Source organism: Oncorhynchus mykiss, chromosome 21, assembly GCF_057628025.1.
Source record: "Oncorhynchus mykiss isolate SJ-2025 chromosome 21, ASM5762802v1, whole genome shotgun sequence".
Lineage (NCBI taxonomy): Eukaryota > Metazoa > Chordata > Actinopteri > Salmoniformes > Salmonidae > Oncorhynchus > Oncorhynchus mykiss.
In genome coordinates this window covers 53,100,935-53,121,263 of record NC_143042.1, presented here as the reverse complement: position 1 = coordinate 53,121,263, position 20,329 = coordinate 53,100,935, and the positions used below count along the sequence as shown (strand labels likewise).

Below are 20,329 nucleotides of genomic sequence, written 5' to 3'. Positions count from 1 at the left end.
ATTCTGTGCTTCCAACTTTGTGGCAACAGTTGGGGAAGGCCCTAAGCCTGTTTCAGCATGACGAAGTGAGGTCCATACAGAAATGGTTTGTCGAGATCGGTGTGGAATAATTTGACTGGCCTGCACAGAGCCCTGACTTCAACCCCCTTCGAACACCTTTGTGGATGAATTGGAATGCTGATTTTGAGCCAGTCGTAAATCGCCCCAACATCAATCCCTGACGTCACTAACGCTCTTGTTGCTGTCCACAACAGCAATGTTCCAGCACCTAGTGGAAAACCTTCCCAGAAGAGTGGAGGATGTTATAGCTGCCAAGGTGGAGGGACCAACGCCATATTAATGCCCGTGGTTTTGGAATGAGATTTTTTTGACGAGCAGGTGTCAACACTGTTGATCGTGTAGTGTAATATGAGACATTTTGGAGAAGTTAACTTGGGGGGGGGGGGGGGGTGCTGAACACACAGGGTCCATCCACAGGGCTGCATTTCCCTTCAACGTATTTATTGATGTACTGAACATGAAAAAAAAAAATGTACAAAGTATTCCAAACAAAGAAAATAACATGTACATCCTCTTAAATACTCAAGATATATTCTATCCCCCCCAAAAAACGCTGTGGAACCAAGTAATACTGTACAACTTCAAATAAATAGTAATTCTCACATTTAGAATTTAAATAAAGTGGGGGGGGGGGGGGGGGGGCTCATTTTGCCATGCCTAGATCGTCAGAGCCCCCTCGGGTCCGTTAAGTTATCCTCAATCAAGACCCGTGAGAGGCCGGGCATGAAAAAATGGGCGGGGCCCCCCCTCCCCCACAGCAGCAATGTCACAGCTAATCTATAATCAAAATTGAACTTGTACAAGTAACAAAAACAACAAAATAAAGAACCAAATAAAAGTCTAAGAAAAGCAGTTGGTAAATATATAAATGTATATATATATATATATATATATATAAATAATGCACAGCACACTGCTCGATAAGGAGACGCATGACTAGTAATGAGCTCAAGATAAAGCAGGATGCAGGTGCAGTACTCAGTGCATCTAAGGGCTTGATCAGACTGTTTCGAGAGAAGCAAGATGTTGTTTGGCAATCTCTTGCAACTCTTTCTGATATGGTCATGGAACCGCTTCAAGTGAATAGAGCAATATATATACACACACACAGCTCTTACGAGTTTTAAAGACAAGTTATTATGCATTACGTATATATGAATGAAAGAAAGTAAATCAGAAAGCTAAAAAAAACGGGTTTATATCCATTCTTTACCACATAAATATATATCTATGATGTTTTATATATATATATATATATATATATATATATATATATATATATATATATATATATATATATATATATATATATATATAAAACAAACCAACTTAAATGTCTATAGTTTTCTTAATAGCAGAAGCAAGACCATCTAAAGACCAAATCACCAACAAATCTGACACTGTAATGCTAGTCCATAGGACAACAAATCAAGTATTTTAACCGAATGTGAACTTTCAAAGTCGAACTGAAATCAAAATAAGGCAATATCTCCCCTGAAAAAAAAAAAAAAAAATCAATAAATCACACTGTAGTTAATCAAATAAAAAAAGCACTTTGCCATAAAGTCCCCCCCCAAAAAAGAACAAATATGCTAGCTAAATAGTCAACATAAAAAAGGACTTATTTACATTGCGCTAAAGTCCAGGAGTAATCTTCCCCATCGTTCATTCAAACCAGTTTACTTAATCAGCTGCCTTCGTCAGCTCGTCCTCTCCCTCCTTTCATACAAAGTAAGGTAAAAAAACCTTTGTTTAATATAAAGACAAAATGGAGTAAATTATATAGTAAGTACACCACAAACCACCATGAGCTGTCTGAAAGGGAATTCTTTAGGAAGAACTGATTTTTTTAATCCTCCGCCCCCCCCCCCCTTTACCTTGGAAGATATTTCCAGTATAATTTTGCATGCACTTTTGCAAATAAACCTTCGTATTTTTTTTTCTGTCTGAATTTCCAAAAGCAAAAGTGAATGGGAGTTGCTAGTCATAATAGCCAGGATGATAGGACAACCCCACAGGTGATTATACAAATGAAACCATCACTGCCATTGATTCTAGAATTGAAAGATAATACAAAGATGTCAAAAAGGGTTCTCTCTTTTACATCAGAAATCTCTCCAGAAATGTCAACCACTGCAAACTTCCTGGTCAGGTGTCATATGAAGATATTTCTCAAAGTATCCCAAGTCAAAATATTTTTTATTTTTTTTCTCCCCCAGGTCCAGTAAAAAGTTTCTCCAAATTTGTCTTTTTATAAAAATAGATGCTTTTTAAACCCACATCAAAGAGGTTCTTAGCTCTTTGGCAAGGTACTGCTTTTTAAGACATATTTTTGTGTGTTTTTCTCCATTAACTTTACAATAAGCAATATTATGCAGCCAACCAATAACTAACTAACTCATATTACAATAAACATAATACTAACGTTTTTTTTTTTTTTAATTTAATTTTTTTTTTTTTTAAACGGAATAATCAAAAATAAAATAATTTGTTAACCACTTAAGACGCAGAAAGCACCAAGGCAAATCAAGACACAGAAAAAAAAATACAAAAAATAAAAATATTACTACACAAAGCCTTACAAAAACTTCCTGTTTTTTTTTTTTTTACAGCAGATGTGCAACAAAACAAAAAAAACAACCCTTTAGTAACATTTTAAAAGGTCCAGCTTTAAAGACAGGCGTGAAAACCTGCAGTATTTTTTTTTTCTCTTGGTTTTACCGCAAAGTATTTTAAGACGTTTCAAAGCCTAGCAATGAAGGAAAAGAAAGAAAACACACTTTTGGACGCTAAGTATAGTTTCCCTTCGTAACACTGATTTACAAAGATGTTTTTTTACTAATGTAGAAAGTTTTACGGTCGGTAGGTTTCCATTTTAGGGTTTTTTCCATTTTCTGTAGAGTTTTCTATAAACAATCCGAGATGGAGATTAGGCTTTGTGCGTTTTGTTGGTTTTGAACGAGACTTGCAGAACTCTGTCCCCAAGGCGGTATCCGTTCAAGCTGGCGATGGCCATGGCTGCCTCGTCGTAGTTAGTCATGGTGACAAATCCGAACCCTTTGCACTTGTTTGTGTTGAAGTCCCGGATGACCTTGACGTTTGTGACGGCGCCAAACGGCCCAAACATCTGCCACAGAATGCTTTCGTCTGCATCCGGAGCCAGGTTATAGACGAAGATGCACCAGCCGGTGCCCGCGTGCCCTGGGATGTTGATGCCAGCCAGGCTGGTCACCCCATCGATGGCCATGGGGGAGAACCGGCTGTAAAAAACAAAAACACAAAGACAAGCATGGGTCAGTACAAAACCCAGACAGCAGACGAGCATCATTGAAGGTGGTGACAGTAATATTTGTCATGAAATACAGTACTGCATTTCAGTGACTTTTCATTGAACTCATTAAATAGCTTTTAGGTTTATATAACTGCACAAAAACTAAGATGTTCACTTGACACAATCGCTTGCAACTTCATGTTTATGACCACATTTAAGGTTGAGCCAAAACATACCTCATTTAGGGGATGACCATTTTGGTCAATTTTGCTGCTGACAAAACTGACCCTCATTAAACCAGTCAACAGTAAACATGAAGTGACCAACAGAAAATACTAATCAGAGACCTGTATATAAATGACACGATGCTTAATGTTTCCCGACCCAAGGAGGAAGGCAGGTGACAAGCTTAGGCCCCAAAATAAGCATATAGAAACGCAAATGAGCTTATTTCAGGACAGATTTTGTTGAGCATGAAAACCTCTCGCTTCGCCCTCTCTGATACTACGCGTGTATACATGGACTGGACATTTTTTCCACACAAACAGCTTAATAGAAACCAGCAACAATAGCAAGCCTATCGGTCTTAGTTAAAAGGCTATATAGCCTAGTAATAAACATGTCAAAATGCAACTTAGAGGAAGACCACGTTCTAAAAACAACACGAGTAATTCCACGTGACATGAAAATCTCAGTTAGAAATATTAGAGGAATCTAATACCAACAACTACGACGGGTTGCTAATACGACCAGGATTGTGCCTCTGGCTTCTGGACAATGAAAGAACGTTGATCTGAAAACCGAACAGGAGAGAAATGCCGGTTAAATGGCATAATAAAACAATAATAATAATAATTGCCTCCACGTTTCTGTGGATGGACTTTCACTAGGCTACTTATCTAAAGTAAAGTAAAAACGTTGAGGTTTCAAAACAATTACGACGCCTCAAGCTCCCAGTGCGAAGCGGTCAAGCAGTAGGTGATACGCTGAGAGTCCAACGGTAGGCAGGAAGGATATGGTCGCAACCCTATTCAGTCGAACGGGAGGCGTGGCTTAATTACAAGTTGAGACTGAAAAATAATAAAATGGCTCCTTTAAAAAAAATAATAAATCATGGCCATCAAAGTTAACACTCGATTGCATCTAGAAATGGTTATTTGTTGTGTAATGACTGGGCTGACCAATGAATGGCCATACAAAAGCAGACTTCACTGCAGTAGTCTACAGACCTTTTGAAGATCTACTCTGGCGCAGTCTGACAGTTGGTAGACTATTCCTCTACTAGAACTAGTCTGTCTGACAGTTGGTAGACTATTCCTCTACTATAACTAGTCTGTCTGACAGTTGGTAGACTATTCCTCTACTATAACTAGTCTGTCTGACAGTTGGTAGACTATTCCTCTACTAGAACTAGTCTGTCTGACAGTTGGTAGACTATTCCTCTACTAGAACTAGTCTGTCTGACAGTTGGTAGACTATTCCTCTACTATAACTAGTCTGTCTGACAGTTGGTAGACTATTCCTCTACTATAACTAGTCTGTCTGACAGTTGGTAGACTATTCCTCTACTATAACTAGTCTGTCTGACAGTTGGTAGACTATTCCTCTACTAGAACTAGTCTGTCTGACAGTTGGTAGACTATTCCTCTACTATAACTAGTCTCTGTCTGACAGTTGGTAGACTATTCCTCTCCTCTAACTAGTCTGTTTGACAGTTGGTAGACTATTCCTCTACTATAACTAGTCTCTGTCTGACAGTTGGTAGACTATTCCTCTACTAGAACTAGTCTGTCTGACAGTTGGTAGACTATTCCTCTACTATAACTAGTCTCTGTCTGACAGTTGGTAGACTATTCCTCTACTATAACTAGTCTCTGTCTGACAGTTGGTAGACTATTCCTCTACTATAACTAGTCTGTCTGACAGTTGGTAGACTATTCCTCTACTAGAACTAGTCTGTCTGACAGTTGGTAGACTATTCCTCTACTAGAACTAGTCTGTCTGACAGTTGGTAGACTATTCCTCTACTAGAACTAGTCTGTCTGACAGTTGGTAGACTATTCCTCTACTAGAACTAGTCTGTCTGACAGTTGGTAGACTATTCCTCTACTATAACTAGTCTCTGTCTGACAGTTGGTAGACTATTCCTCTACTAGAACTAGTCTGTCTGACAGTTGGTAGACTATTCCTCTACTATAACTAGTCTGTCTGACAGTTGGTAGACTATTCCTCTACTATAACTAGTCTCTGTCTGACAGTTGGTAGACTATTCCTCTACTAGAACTAGTCTGTCTGACAGTTGGTAGACTATTCCTCTACTAGAACTAGTCTCTGTCTGACAGTTGGTAGACTATTCCTCTACTATAACTAGTCTGTCTGACAGTTGGTAGACTATTCCTCTACTAGAACTAGTCTGTCTGATAGTTGGTAGACTATTCCTCTACTATAACTAGTCTGTCTGACAGTTGGTAGACTATTCCTCTACTAGAACTAGTCTGTCTGACAGTTGGTAGACTATTCCTCTACTATAACTAGTCTGTCTGACAGTTGGTAGACTATTCCTCTACTATAACTAGTCTGTCTGACAGTTGGTAGACTATTCCTCTACTAGAACTAGTCTGTCTGACAGTTGGTAGACTATTCCTCTACTATAACTAGTCTCTGTCTGACAGTTGGCAGACTATTCCTCTACTATAACTAGTCTGTCTGACAGTTGGTAGACTATTCCTCTACTATAACTAGTCTCTGTCTGACAGTTGGTAGACTATTCCTCTACTATAACTAGTCTCTGTCTGACAGTTGGTAGACTATTCCTCTCCTAAACTCAAAGAAAATAAACTTCCCTTTTTCAGGACCCCGTCTTTCAAAGATCATTCGTAAAAATCCAAATAACTTCACAGATCTTCATTGTAAAGGGTTTAAACACTGTTTCCCATGCTTGTTCAATGAACCATAAACAATTAATGAACATGCACCTGTGGAACGGTCATTAAGACACTAACAGCTTACAGACGGTAGGCAATTAAGCTCACAGTTATGAACACTTAGGACACTAGAGGCCTTACTACTGACTCTGAAAAACACCAACAGAAAGATGCCCTGCTCATCTGCGTGAACGTGCCTTAGGCATGCTGCAAGGAGGCATGAGGACTGCAGATGTGGCCAGGGCAATAAATTGCAATGTCTGTACTGTGAGACACCCAAGACAGCAGTACAGGGAGACAGGACAGACAGCTGATCGTCCTCGCAGTGGCAGGCCACATGTATCACCTGCACAGGATCGGTACATCCGAACATTACACCTGCGGGACAGATACAGGATGGCAACAACAACTGTCCAAGTTACACCAGGAACACACAATCCCTCCATCAGTGCTCAGACTGTCCGCAATAGGCTGAGAGGCTGGACTGAGGGCTTATAGGCCTGTTGTAAGGCAGGTCCTCACCAGACATCACCGGCAACCGGGCACAAACCCACCGTAGCTGGACCAGACAGGATTGGCAAACGGAGCTCTTCTCTGACGAGTCGTGGGTTTGTCTCACCAGGGGTGATGGTCAGATTTGCGTTCATAGTCGAAGGAATGAGCGTTACACCGTGGCTTGTACTCTGAAGCAGGATCGATTTGGAGGAGGGTGGTCCGTCATGGTGTGTCACAGCATCATCGGACTGAGCTTGTTGTCATTGCAGGCAATCTCAACGCTGTGCGTTACAGGGAAGACATCCTCCTCCCTCATGTGGTACCCTTCCTGCAGGCTCATCCTGACATGACCCACCAGCCATACTGCTCGTTCTGTGTGTGATTTCCTGCAAGACAGGAATGTCAGTGTTCTGCCATGGCCAGTGAAGAGTCCAGATCTCAATCACATTGAGCATGTCTGGGACGTGTTGGATCAGAGGGTGAGGGCTAGGGCCATTCCCCCCAGAAATGTCAGTGAACTTGCAGGTGCCTTGGTGGAAGTGTGGGGTAACATCTCACAGCGAAAACTGGCAGATCTGATGCAGTCCATGAGGAGGAGATGCACTGCAGTACTTAATGCAGCTGGTGGCCACACCAGTTACTGACTGTTACTTTTGATTTGGACCCCCACTTTGTTCAGGGACACATTATTCAATTTCTGTTACTCACATGTCTGTGGAACTTTGAGTTTCTCTCAGTTGTTGAATCTTATGTTCATACAAAAATGTACGTTAAGTTTGCTGAAAATAAACACAGTTGACAGTGAGAGGATTTATTTGTATTTTTTTTGCTGAGTTTATAACTAGGCTCTGTACGCGGTCTGACAGGTAATAATCCTCTCAAATTAGGCTCTGTATGCTGTGCGCGTGATAGATAAAAATGCATGACGATTAGCAAAAATACACACATCAATTTAACTTCACTAAATTGTGCATATTAACCCAAAAGCAAATGTATTTTCGGTGACTAACCGATTAAACCACCATAACCCTACTTTCTCATTGCCACTTGACCACCTTAAGGGGGGAGAAGAAAAAAAATGGGATACTTCCAAAATAGCACAGTGGAAGAATTTCATGAAAAACCAGGAAGGAAATCCCACCATAAGAAATTAGATTTCAGGTTACAAAGACAATAATGAAGTCCCCTGAAATCTCAGCTCGTAGGTAATCGTGGTTTTGCAGTTTGAGAGAGAGAGAGAGAGAAAAAAAAAGCAAAGTGCACAGGAGAGCATGAATTATTTCCGCAGTTGTCAGATGAGATGAGCTGCTTCAGTTGTCCTCTCTGGGAACATGCATCATGACAGGTGTGCTCAGAGCATCACGGAACCAAGACACCAGCCCACGAGCAGTAAGAAATCACAAGTCTACCAGTGAAGGAAAGGAGAGCCTTCAGAAGGATTGAACTTCAATCAGACTTCGGGAAGAAAGGGGGGGGTGAAATGAAGCGGAAACAAAATGCCAGATTGGAGTCAAGTTCCTGAGAGGCGGCTGACACAGCCGTCTCGGTTGTTTAAAAACGGGACACGATTGTCAATAATGGATCAAGGTAAGAGCGCGAGAGGTAGAGCGCGCGCAAGAGAGAAAGGCGGAGTGAGAGCGAGAGAGAAAGGCGGAGTTGGAGAGGCAGAAAGAGTGCCCGGGCTTATAGGATCAGGTAGGCACTCACTGTCTGACATGTGACCCTTCACTGGCATCTCTCCTGCCAGCGTGAATCACCCTCAGAACCCAGCGGCGTGTTCACCCCTGACCGGCTCTCCTTCACACACACACACGATACGCGGGTTGACCCGCAGTTCCCACGGTGATATCCGTGGGGCGGGTCGAATCGCGAAAAAAAAATAAAAAATTGAAAAAAATCACGTTCTTGTGCAATTTCTATCTATAGGCTACATTGACGTTTTTCTTTTCATTAGTGAAGTCTATCTGGTATTAGTGAGTGAGTCTGAGCTTTAGAGAATAACTGTACATGGGGCCCAGTAACCTACACACCAAATACTTTTGGGGAGGAAGAAAAGGTCCATGTTCATCCACAGAGGTAAAAAAAAAAAAAAAGAAGGACAACGTCAACATTTAATTCAATAAGAGAAAGCCTGTGGAATGGAAAGTTGAAAAGGAGAGAGGCTCAGAACAGTATAGTGATTATTTTTAGGCTATCTGCCATTAAGCTTTAGGGCCTACCTTTACGCAAACCTAACAGCCAATTGCAAAAAAATGCTGTTGGGAACGAGCAGAAAAAGTTAACGTTGATCCACTGATGCAATGTTAGAGTTTAATCCAATAGGAGGAAGGCTGTGGAATGGAGATTTGAAAAGGAGGGAGGCTCAGAACAGTAATGTTTGGGAAGGATTTTAAGGGGTAAAAAGAGGATTGGTGGCGATGCCTATTTTTATGCGTGATGATTGTGAGGCGCTATACGAATTTAACAATCAAGATGGGGGACTTCAAATAGGCCTACGGCACCTTAAGGGAACTGTAGCCTACTGTTCAGATGGGTTAAAATGGAAACTGAAATCTGGACACTGACTGAAGGTTGACAACCTCTCACATAGTCCTTATTAACTCCTGCGGAATTAAGCATTTTACGCCAAATGTTTTGACTCGGGAACAGGAGTGTGAACATTTTTAATGTTTAGTTCATAAACATCTGTGTTGACGTGGAACTTTTATCGGCATCATAAAAGCTGATTGAAAAATACTAAAAACACATAAAATATGTATCCAAGCCGAACTGAAATCTTATCAGAAACATGTTGGGACGTTTTCAAAGCTTTCCATGACCTTACAACCGGTCAAACTGATGTCATTTTGGACATTTTGCACCAACATTTTTTTTTTTGTTGCATTTTCTCCCCGGTCCCTAAACATCTTTGTTCCGCGAAAGAAGCAGAGATCACAGAACTTTACAGATGTGAACTAGATTGAAGCATTCATTCTATCATTCTGGTGAGCAAGGGTTTATTTAGTCTTGCAGGGCAACATAATGACAAAAGAGAAGCTGCATGTATATCTAAATTATAGACAAGTTGACTAACAAATGGCTTTCCAAAATAAAATTACTGGAAGTTATACGCAGAAACATATCTAAAAATCAGGCCAATAAAATCCTGCATCCCCCTGTCAAAATCATACCACCATCAGACTGTAGCCTACAGAACATGTTCTATATTAGAGGGTTAGGGGTCGGGTGCAGCCCTCGGATTGTCACATCTAGTCGGGTGGTTGAGGAACAAACAGCTGACCCACACTCCACTAACACACACACACACACACACACACACACACACACAACCCCCCCAAAGCCCTCACTGGGTTTTCACAAAATGCCAGAATATTTGACCGACAACCTCAAAAATTCTAGTCAGTATGGGGTTCAGGGAACAGCTGAACACAGGTCATGGAAAATGATCTAGGCCTCACCTCGAATGGAAAACACCCAATGTGTCCCAAAGAATTTCCTAATGCAAAACTGCAACAGTAGTAATAGATGAATTACCTCTTGACTCCATATGCCATGTTTAGCAGATTGTCCAACCTGAAATGAAAGTGGAGTTAAGTTGAAGCAAATACTACACAGTCTCGCAGAACATTGATGAAGATCAACACATTCATGCAAAGAGAGACCCAATGAGCATGTTGTTGTTTTCAGAGATCGTCTCTCATAATTGACTGGCTAACGCGAGCTAAGCAATTTAACTCGCTGGGAATCCCCAGGGAAATTACATCCAAATGGCCTTGTTTACATTGTGTGGTATAGATGCACTAATGTTGATGTGAAAAGGACATGCCATTATATGGTTTAACAAGAATAATGAAAATACAAAGCCGTTGTGCACTACAAAAGTGTAACACATTAAATTAAAATAAAACATTTAAAAGGGCAATTTTTTTTAAATCAGTCACTAGGGAAGATAAGTATTGTTAAAAGTCCCAGTGCAGTCAAATGTGATTTTCCTGTGTTTTATATACACAATTCCACACTATGAAGGATGGAATTATATTGTGGAAATTATCATAATGTCATTTTAGTGTTTGAAAAGACCACCTGGATTCTCTGCCCGTTTTGGTGGGACGGAGTTTTGGCTTTGCATAGTGACCACCAATCACCATGCAGTAAATGAGCTAAATGACCAATAAGAGAGTTCCAAACCTCGACCAATAACAACAAATGTTATCTTTTGTCATGCCCACTCAGTCCTAGCTAAAGGCTTTTTTTTATATCACTTTAATTGAAAACAAAAATTACAGTAAAGTACTTAAATAATTCCCCAGAAGTGGTTTGATAGATTATTATTTATTTTTTTAAAGGCTGCATTGTCCCTTAAAATAAATATTCAGCTTTCATGATAGTTAGAATACACTACATTTCTTATACCAAGACTGCCAAAAATGTGCATTTGGACAGCTCAATGAGAAGTCACTCAGCAGCAATAGGAAGGGTGGCAATACAAAACATTAGCTAATTAGGTTTTGTTGTTGCCTCTTTTCCTTGAGGTGGGGTGGGGGGGGGGGGGCGGTGTTTCAAATAGTTAAGCGTTTTAATGACCAGAATACTAAAATCCCTCAGACCCACATTCAACAATATTAGATATTTGCAACAAGGAGGAGCACAAAGTAAAACTGTGAATAGCGTAATTATTTTTGAATAACTCTGGGATGTTTTGATAGTAAGTAAAAACAGAACGTTACAGCGTCATGTAGTCTAAAGTATTTCAATGTAAAGTGAGACAATTCAAATTAGGATTTTTTAAAATGTTTTCCCCCTGAGGAATAAATGGATTTCATGTCATTGTAGGTAGGCTATGACTTGGCTCTAATCATAAACGCAGTAGGTTTTTGGTATACCCCTTTACCTGAAGCGCCTGCGGTGGTAGGTGGGTTTGCTTTTGGTATACCCCTTTACCTGACGCGCTGTGCCTGCTATGGTAGGTGGGTTTGTTTTTGGTATACCCCTTTACCTGACGCGCTGTGCCTGCGGTGGTAGGTGGGTTTGTTTTTGGTATACCCCTTTTACCTGAAGCGCTGTGCCTGCTGTGCGAGGGGTCCGGGGTACCTTCGATTGGGCGACTGGTACAGCTGGGAGAGCAGAGCCTGGCTCGTCTTCTGGCTGGGGTTGTTGGCGAACTTCACGGTGATGGGCTCTGTGGCGCCCGGTGGCTTCTGGCCATTCAGGCCCTTGATGGCTTCTTCTGCTTCGATTCGCCGGTCAAACCGGATAAAACCCACCCCTCTGGAGACACCTGGGAAACACAAACATCATGTTTAGACAAGTGGCAATATTGTGGTGCTCTCTGACTTGGTTAGCTACACGTCATATTAGTAAGTAAGCCTAGTATGAGCCAGAAATGTGGAAAAAGTGAGACAACTTGACGTACAAGTACACCGCCTGGACAGGACACGAGTGAAGACGCTAGTTGCCAGGACCGTGAATAAGAAACACTGCTAGTTTATTGCAAGGCAATGTCAATATACTTGGGGGGGGGGGGGGGGAAGAAGAAAAGAAAGCTTTATAACAGATATTTGTGATCGACCTGGGTCATCAAAACATCAAGCCTACAACTGCTATTAGAAAATGTAGTTATTTTTCAAAACTCAGCGCAACAAATCCCATAAGGCAACGATATCGTTTAGTCAATAAGCTAACTGATTGAACCCATCCGCAGAAGCATGAATAAGATTCCTTCTCCAAAACCCACTGTTGGCACACATCCTTACAACAACAGAAAAATTATAATTGTATTGGCAACAAAATTACATTTGGAAGCCTTGTCCCTAACCCTTGACTGAATATTATACATCGCTACAGCAGAGAGGTTCTGTTTATTAGTATTTCATAAGGAGCGTACAGATTCCATTTCCACATGGCAGTTTGGAAACAGAGGCGATTTTAACATTTATATGATTTCAAGCCATGAAACGGGCATTACAGCTACACCTTCAGGGGCAATACGGAGGGAGAGCGAGGGGCAGAGAGCGAGGGGCAGGGAGCGAGGGGAGGGCAGGGAGCGAGGGGAGGGCAGGGAGCGAGGGGAGGGCAGGGAGCGAGGGGAGGGGCAGGGGCAGAGAGCGAGGGGATGGTAGAGAGCGAGGGGAGGGCAGGGAGCGAGGGGAGGGGCAGGGGCAGAGAGCGAGGGGATGGTAGAGAGCGAGGGCAGGGCAGAGAGCGAGGGCAGAGAGCGAGGGCAGAGGGGGAAGGGCAGAGAGCGAGGGGAGGGGTAGAGAGCGAGGGGAGGGCAGGGCAGAGAGCGAGGGTAGAGAGCGAGGGGAGGGCAGGGCAGAGAGCGAGGGCAGAGGGGGAAGGGCAGGGGCAGAGAGCGAGGGGAGGGGCAGGGGCAGAGAGCGAGGGGAGGGGCAGGGGCAGAGAGCGAGGGGAGGGGCAGGGGCAGAGAGCGAGGGGAGGGGCAGGGGCAGAGAGCGAGGGGAGGGGCAGGGGCAGAGAGCGAGGGGAGGGGCAGGGGCAGAGAGCGAGGGGAGGGGCAGGGGCAGAGAGCGAGGGGAGGGGCAGGGGCAGAGAGCGAGGGTAGAAGGAAGTTGTAGAGATAGAGGGAAGACGTACATACTATTAAATTACTACACTTCAATCTTTCTACTCTACAATCAATTTCATATTTTATCCAGCTATGTACATTAATGAAAGGCTGCAGCAGTACAATGGAATGTTGGGACCCAGTGGTTCCTCAGATTCATTCCTGAGGCCTGGCTGGGAGGGAGGGGGGTACTGGGACAAAACACAAAGAGAGAGCGAGTGGGGGCTTCCTACTCACCGGTCACTTGGTCCACCAGAATGCGTGAGGTAATGATTCGTCCATACTGAGAGAAGAGCTGCTCTAGTTCTTTCTGAGTCATGGTTTTTGGTAAGCCACTGACGTACAAATTTGCATCTCTAATGGAGGCCGAGCTTGGACGAGCGTAGGACACCTAGAGCGGGAGCAATTACAAGAGACTGGCTAAGTGTCCTCTTCAATACACCAACCACAGACTGGTGTATTGAAGAGGACACTAACCAATGACAGTTCACAGTGAAGAATACCACTAGTGCCCTTACAGAAACGGTGACGACAGTCTTGAGACACTACCAGCAGTGGAGAAACACGAGAACCCCCCCGTGTTTATGTCTAACGAGTGCAGGGAAAATCAAAAGCATTGAATTCAATGATAAACATTCAGTGCCCTGAATAAATTGTTCTTTATTTGAAAAAATAATAATAATAATCTACATCTGACACAATTATGGGGAAATTCATATTCACAAGTCTCAATCTCCATGCCGGTTTCTGGAATGTTCCAAACCCAAGGGAACAGAACCAGGGTGGGAGTGACATCAAGTGTTTTCTGCACTGATGAAAACATTTCCGGTTCCAGGCCTAGTCTGGTTCCAGGCCTAGTCTGGTTCCAGGCCTAGTCTGGTTCCAGGCCTAGTCTGGTTCCAGGCCTAGTCTGGTTCCAGGCCTAGTCTGGTTCCAGGCCTAGTCTGGTTCCAGGCCTTTTTGTAAACAGTAGGCTTGTTTAATATAAAAAAAGTATCGTAGGAGAATATTAATATTAAGTGGGCTTTTTCGTGAGGTTGTATTAGGGCACGATTATTCAAATATCCAAAAGGGATGTTAGTATTTGATCACTTGATTGAGTTTATTTGTTAGACCCATTTAACAAAAAAAAAACAGATTCAATTGTATTATCCTTGTGACATCGTCTGTCACGCACATATTACACCACAATAGTGTATTGAAAGCAGGTGGTTCCCCGAGTTGATTAAGCAATTAACATCCCATAATGCTTAGTCACTTATTAAAATGCTCTGTGGGCCATTATTTTGACTACCATGGGTATGCCCCCATAGGATGACAAAGCCCCCATCCACAGGGCACGAGTGTTCTCTGAATGGTTTCCATGAGCATGAAAACCCATGTAAACCACATGACCGTCTCAGTCACCAGATCTCAAACCAATTGAACATGTATGGGAGTTTCTGGAGCGACGCCCGAGACAGCGTTTTCCAACTTGGTTGTGTATGTTAGGGGTGAAGCCTCACATAGGGACCCTCTGGTCCAGAATCCGAAGGGATGTAGAACCTAGGGGGGGGGGGGGGGCAGGGAGAATCCGAAGGGGCGTAGAACCTGGGGGGGGGGGGGCAGGGAGAATCCGAAGGGGCGTAGGACCTAGGGGGGCAGGGAGAATCTGAAGGGGCGCCTGAAGAATAGAGTTCCAGACAGTTGTAGAATATATGTCAACTTGCGGCTGTTCTGGTGGCCCAAACGCCCAATTAAAAAAATGAAAAAGACAGCATGTTGGGGGTTTCCTTATTTACGGCGGTTACCTGTACCATGACATTTGACATGCTTACTTTAATAAAAACAAGTTGACCATCATAGGTGTTAGTGCGATGCACTAACTTCAAAATAGCAATTATTGGCTCGTACTCTTCCATCCAAGTTCTTCTGTACACAACCTGTAGGTGTGTTTCGCCTGAACACTGGGACCAAAACTACCTGCTCCGGGTTAGCCAGAAGAATGTGTGTGTGTGTGTGTGTGTGTGAGATAGTTTTTTTTAAACACACCCATGCAATAGAAAACACAAGGATACCAGATAGTCCACTAGACATGAATATCAATAGAATACACACCTCAAGTCACCTCATTATCTGAGGATACCAATCCCCTTCTACGCAGGGCACGTACGCACAGAGTGAGAGTTTAAGCGTGGGGACAGTGTTGAGCAGTGTGGGTTGCTGCCTCGTGGCTGCCCACAAGGTCTGTGTGATCTGGACAGTTTACCACGGCCCTATTTCATTAGGCGTCAAACCTGCTAAAACGGTCCTCTACCAAAAACAGCTTCGCAATCTGGCCCGATGGATTTGATCAATAAAAAAGTCACTCACTCCAATTGAACTCCAAATAGGAATCCCCCCCCCCCCCCCATCCTCACATTTGATGCCAATACAAAGTACCTTCTACTGGCTCATGTTTTTTGCACTTCTGAAAGAGCAGCTGGAGAATTGTGTGCAATACATCTCTATATCTCTCTCACACTTTCAGTGTATGTGGACAACGCTTCCAAATAGTGGATTCTGCTTTTTCTGCCACGCCCCGTTACTGACCGATGTATAGAACCGAGCACAGCCACGCAATCTCCACAGACAAACACTGGCAGTAGAATGGGCCTTACTGAAGAGCTCAGTGACTTTCAATGTGGCACCGTCATTAGGATGCCACCTTTCCATAGAAGCAAGTCCCGCAGCAAATGTTCCCAACATCTATTGGAAAGCCTTCCCAGCAGAGTAGAGGCTGTTATTGCAGCAAGGGGGGGGGGAACAACAACTCCATATTAATGCCAGTGTGCTAATTTCAGAGTAGGGACAAGTATTCAAAATAATTTCACCATTCAAATAATAAAAATATGGATATCGAGATAGCATCAAGTTTACGAACCATTCATTGAGGACTTTCTGCGCAGCCTGGGCAACTCGGGAGAGAAGGTGCAGAGGGAGATGAGCAGGGGCTGGCATGTGACATGGGGCATAGGAGAGATACAGTAGCTACAGCCAGGCTAGCTCAATACTTGTAGCTGCCATAGGTGGTCTATGAACTGACCTGTAAGAGGCCGTCTTTAGCGCTACGTTAGCTAGCCAGCTAGGCTAACTGGAGGAAGTGTTTTACTTTGCTACACCCCTCATCTGCTACAACAACGCCATTCAGATTAAAACATGCTCCCCTGTTGGTTACTTGTTGTAGCCTACTCCTAATTTAGCTAACTTACCTCCGCTCATTTATTTAATTCTATGTTGCATCTGCGATCTCCCACTTCACGTTGCTCCACACGGAACCTCTGACTAACGCGCGCAACTAGCCTAGTGGTTAAGAGCGTTGGACGAGTAACCGGAAGGTTGCAAGATCGAATCCCCGAGCCGACAAGGTAAAAAAAATCTGTTGTTCAGAGGGCTGTCATTGAAAATAAGAATCTGTTAATGGACCTGCCTTGTTAAATAAAGGCTATTTACTTAACGTCCCTTTGTATATTTTAATAAAATGTGCCCATTCCTATTTAAGAGGTTTGGAGGGGGGGGGGGGGGGGGTTAGAGACGCAGAACACGTTTTCACAAGCAGCCATTTTCTCCCTCTCTTGGATCAGGCCAGTGTATGTACCGTGGTAAATCACATCCAATAAAAATCAGCCCCAGCGTTCACAGGTCCTGACGCACTGCATGAAGCAAATGAGTTTCTCCAGCACATCAATACCGGCTCTGCCACACGAATACCAATAAGAGAGCCACCTCCCTGTACCGGCATCATACACAGGCGCTCGGGCACACTACAGCAGCACATGCAACCATAGAAACAGCTCTGCTCTACATATTACAGGCTCCCTCTCCTTGCTTCACAATGACTCTACTTAATACCAAACAGGAAGTTAGAACATTTGGACAGTGCACAATTACCGTGCAATGGTTCTTTTTTGCAACTGGATACTAAGCGTATGGAAATGGCTTAGAATAACAGAATAGAACAGAGTAACATAATAGAACATTGTTATATTCTAAAGTAACATAATAGAACATTAGAATATAACAGAGTAACATAATAGAACATTAGAATATAACAGAACATTAGGATAACAGAATAGAACAATAAGAATTAAGTTACCAGGTTAAAATTCCATCATAGTGGACAATTGGATGAAGAATCCCATGTGATACTTGAGGGATCGGTGGGTGTTTGCTTACCTTAATGGTTTTGGTCTGTAGTCTCAGGCCATTTAATGTGTTAATGGCTTTCTCTGCATCTTTCGGGTCCACGTAATTCACAAATCCATAACCTAGGCTCTGCCCTGCAATCAGAAAACAAAACCAATTAGAATTACTAAAGTTAAAACTGTGGGCAGGTCAGGTCTGTCTTTTATTTAACTAGGCAAGTCAGTTAAGAACAAAATTGTTATTTACAATGACGGCCTACCGGGGAAAAGTGGGTTAACTGCCTTGTTCAGAATGACAGATTTTTACCTTGTCAGCTAGGGGATTTAGATCCAGCAACCTTTCGGTTACTGTGCCAACGCTCTAACCACCAGGCCTACCTGCCACTCCACCCACACACACACACACCAATGCATAAAGACTGGAACTGTTGTACATCTATCTACTTTAAAAAGAGCCTATGATGAACTTGAAGCCTCAAAATGGTTCTGAGCTTAAAGTCACAAAAAAAAACCCCACCAGATTCCCAACTTTGAATACCACAGATTTAGAAGGTGTTTGGAAGTCAGAGTCTGTTGAACAGAGGAAAACAGGTCCTGGAGGCCTCATTTCTCTTCATGTTCTGTTTGAACTGGCTGGTGATTTAGAGTCTCCCATGGCCCAGTGTATTTAGCTTAAACCGTATGCTGCTCGTGCTAACTACCTCAGATGTTGGGTAAATCACGAGACCTCCCTCCCCCTTCTAGCTTACAGCCCCGCACGTCCCTCCCCCTTCTAGCCCCGCACGTCCCTCCCCCTTCTAGCCCCGCACGTCCCTCCCCCTTCTAGCCCCGCACGTCCCTCCCCCTTCTAGCCCCGCACGTCCCTCCCCCTTCTAGCCCCGCACGTCCCTCCCCCTTCTAGCCCCGCACGTCCCTCCCCCTTCTAGCCCCGCACGTCCCTCCCCCTTCTAGCCCCGCACGTCCCTCCCCCTTCTAGCCCGCAACCCTGTACGTCCCTCCCCCTTCTAGCTTACAACCCTGTACGTCCCTCCCCCTTCTAGCTTACAACCCTGTACCTTGAATATCTACAATAGAGGACATCCCATGTCTTTCAATAACAATGGATTCAACCACAGGATATTCTTAAAAAAAATGAATCCACATGCCAACTGGCAACATTTGAAACAGCTATTAAGGGCTAGGCTCAGAATCTTGGCCCATCTTGACAAAAGGTCGTGAAGTCACCAATTGCCGGAAGATTCCTCTGCTTCGAAGTGAGTCATCTGACACAGACGAGCGCCGAGGTTCAACGTGTTCCCCCTCTATCATACATTTCCAAAATCTACAATAGATTTGACACCCACTCCTTATGGGCACACTGTCAATTCAATTTCCTCCACCCACTCCATTTAGTCTGCAATTCCACCGGTGGTCAAGTTCACAAGCAACTTCAAAATATATGAATAAATATAGATATTAATAAATTAAGATATGGAAACCTAATATGAGATTAGATTGAAATATTGGGAGGGAATTTTCATAATCCCATGGTAGCACCCACAAATGACCCTTTAAACTAAATGCACAAAATGTACACCTTCAATGTGGGATGCAGATTCAACAAAAAGGGTGACTTTCTACCGGCCTCTCTTCAGTCTGTCATTTTACATGCTATATAAAAGAAGGAAAAAAAAAGATCCACTCCCATTCTGGCTCAAATGTGGGCCATCACCGTGAGTCAGTGCTTGCACGGGGTTCCTCAACTGCTATAACGAACAGTTGATAAACTCAAATTCACCTTGCATAAAAAATTTTTAAAAAAAATCGGGGAACGCTATAGCCAGGAGAAACACAGTGAGCCTTTGAAATGAGCTGGTGAGATGACGCTTCCATTTGAGCCTGGAGGGGGGGAAACAAATCCTGACTGGATTCTGCCGTGTTGAGAAAACGACAGAGCTTCCTATGGATAGTCCTTTCCTATGGATAATCCCTTTGTTCTGATTAGGCAGATGTTTGAGGAGCCCATACTCTAAATTGGTTCCCCAGACATTGCAGGCAATCCGTTAAAAAAGAAAACATGGAGATTAACCTGTATGTCCTCTAGTGCAATCTCTCAGGATGTCTGGTGATTACTCAACAATCTGGAGGTAGCTAGCACGAGACACTTCCTGTTGTTCACACTCGTCTGAAGATTTAAAAATAATAATAATAATTTAAATCCATACCCAACTTGCCAACAGCTAAAAGCTTACCAACGCAGGCAATCACACTTAGTCCAAACCATTATAACAGTCCTTAGCCACCTCATAGTTACATTGTTTAAAAGACATTTGTGACAGATTAACAATTCAGACGTATTCCACACATGTTCCACTAATAAATCTTGTCTGTCAAAAGTAACACACCACTCAAGACTGATCCGTTTGTTTTAGAAGACGACCAAGAGAATAAAAGAAAAGGGGCTTCAATGTAAATAGCGTAATTTAAGATTATTAGAGCCGGGGACAATGCCAGTATTGCAATTTGTTTCATGGCAACAACAAAAAAAAATTGCTAAATTTGTATAAATAGTGTGATTATAGCTTGGATGACAATGTTTCCGACATTAGGTCCGATTTCCTAAAGAAGTTAAAACCACACTGCGTTTTAGTTCCTTGCCACAACAAGAATGTGTATTGCGTCGCTAGTATCGTCCCGATCCCCCCCCTATCCATTATGCATTCATACGGTTTCCATACGCATCTCTCATGGGAGAAAAGGCCTATTGCAGACATCATCCCGCGTGACAGTCTAAATAGTATAGCCGGTATACATGCAAATGCATCACTTTTTCAAAATGGAACAAGCAGAATATGGCACGAAGCACAGTAAT

The 20,329-nt window shown here is 43.1% G+C and overlaps 1 protein-coding gene across 8 annotated transcripts in view; it reads right to left on the bottom strand.

Annotated features, from left to right (window-relative positions):
* Positions 1–480: 480 nt before the first annotated feature.
* elavl2 (ELAV like RNA binding protein 2) overlaps positions 481–20,329 on the bottom strand; it is an 87,908-nt gene continuing 68,059 nt past the window's right edge. For 5 of the 8 annotated variants that reach the window (XM_090214908.1, XM_090214909.1, XM_090214910.1 and 2 more), the window contains exons 4-8: positions 17,510–17,613; positions 13,553–13,706; positions 11,803–12,028; positions 10,285–10,323; positions 481–3,320 (exon numbers count right to left, since the gene is read on the bottom strand). In XM_090214908.1, the coding sequence (XP_090071034.1) occupies positions 2,990–3,320; positions 10,285–10,323; positions 11,803–12,028; positions 13,553–13,706; positions 17,510–17,613 (854 nt within the window). In that variant the 3' untranslated portion in view covers positions 481–2,989. The remainder of the gene's footprint in view (positions 3,321–10,284; positions 10,324–11,802; positions 12,029–13,552; positions 13,707–17,509; positions 17,614–20,329) is intronic. The other 3 variants (XM_090214912.1, XM_036958292.2, XM_090214913.1) reach the window with 1 other exon arrangement.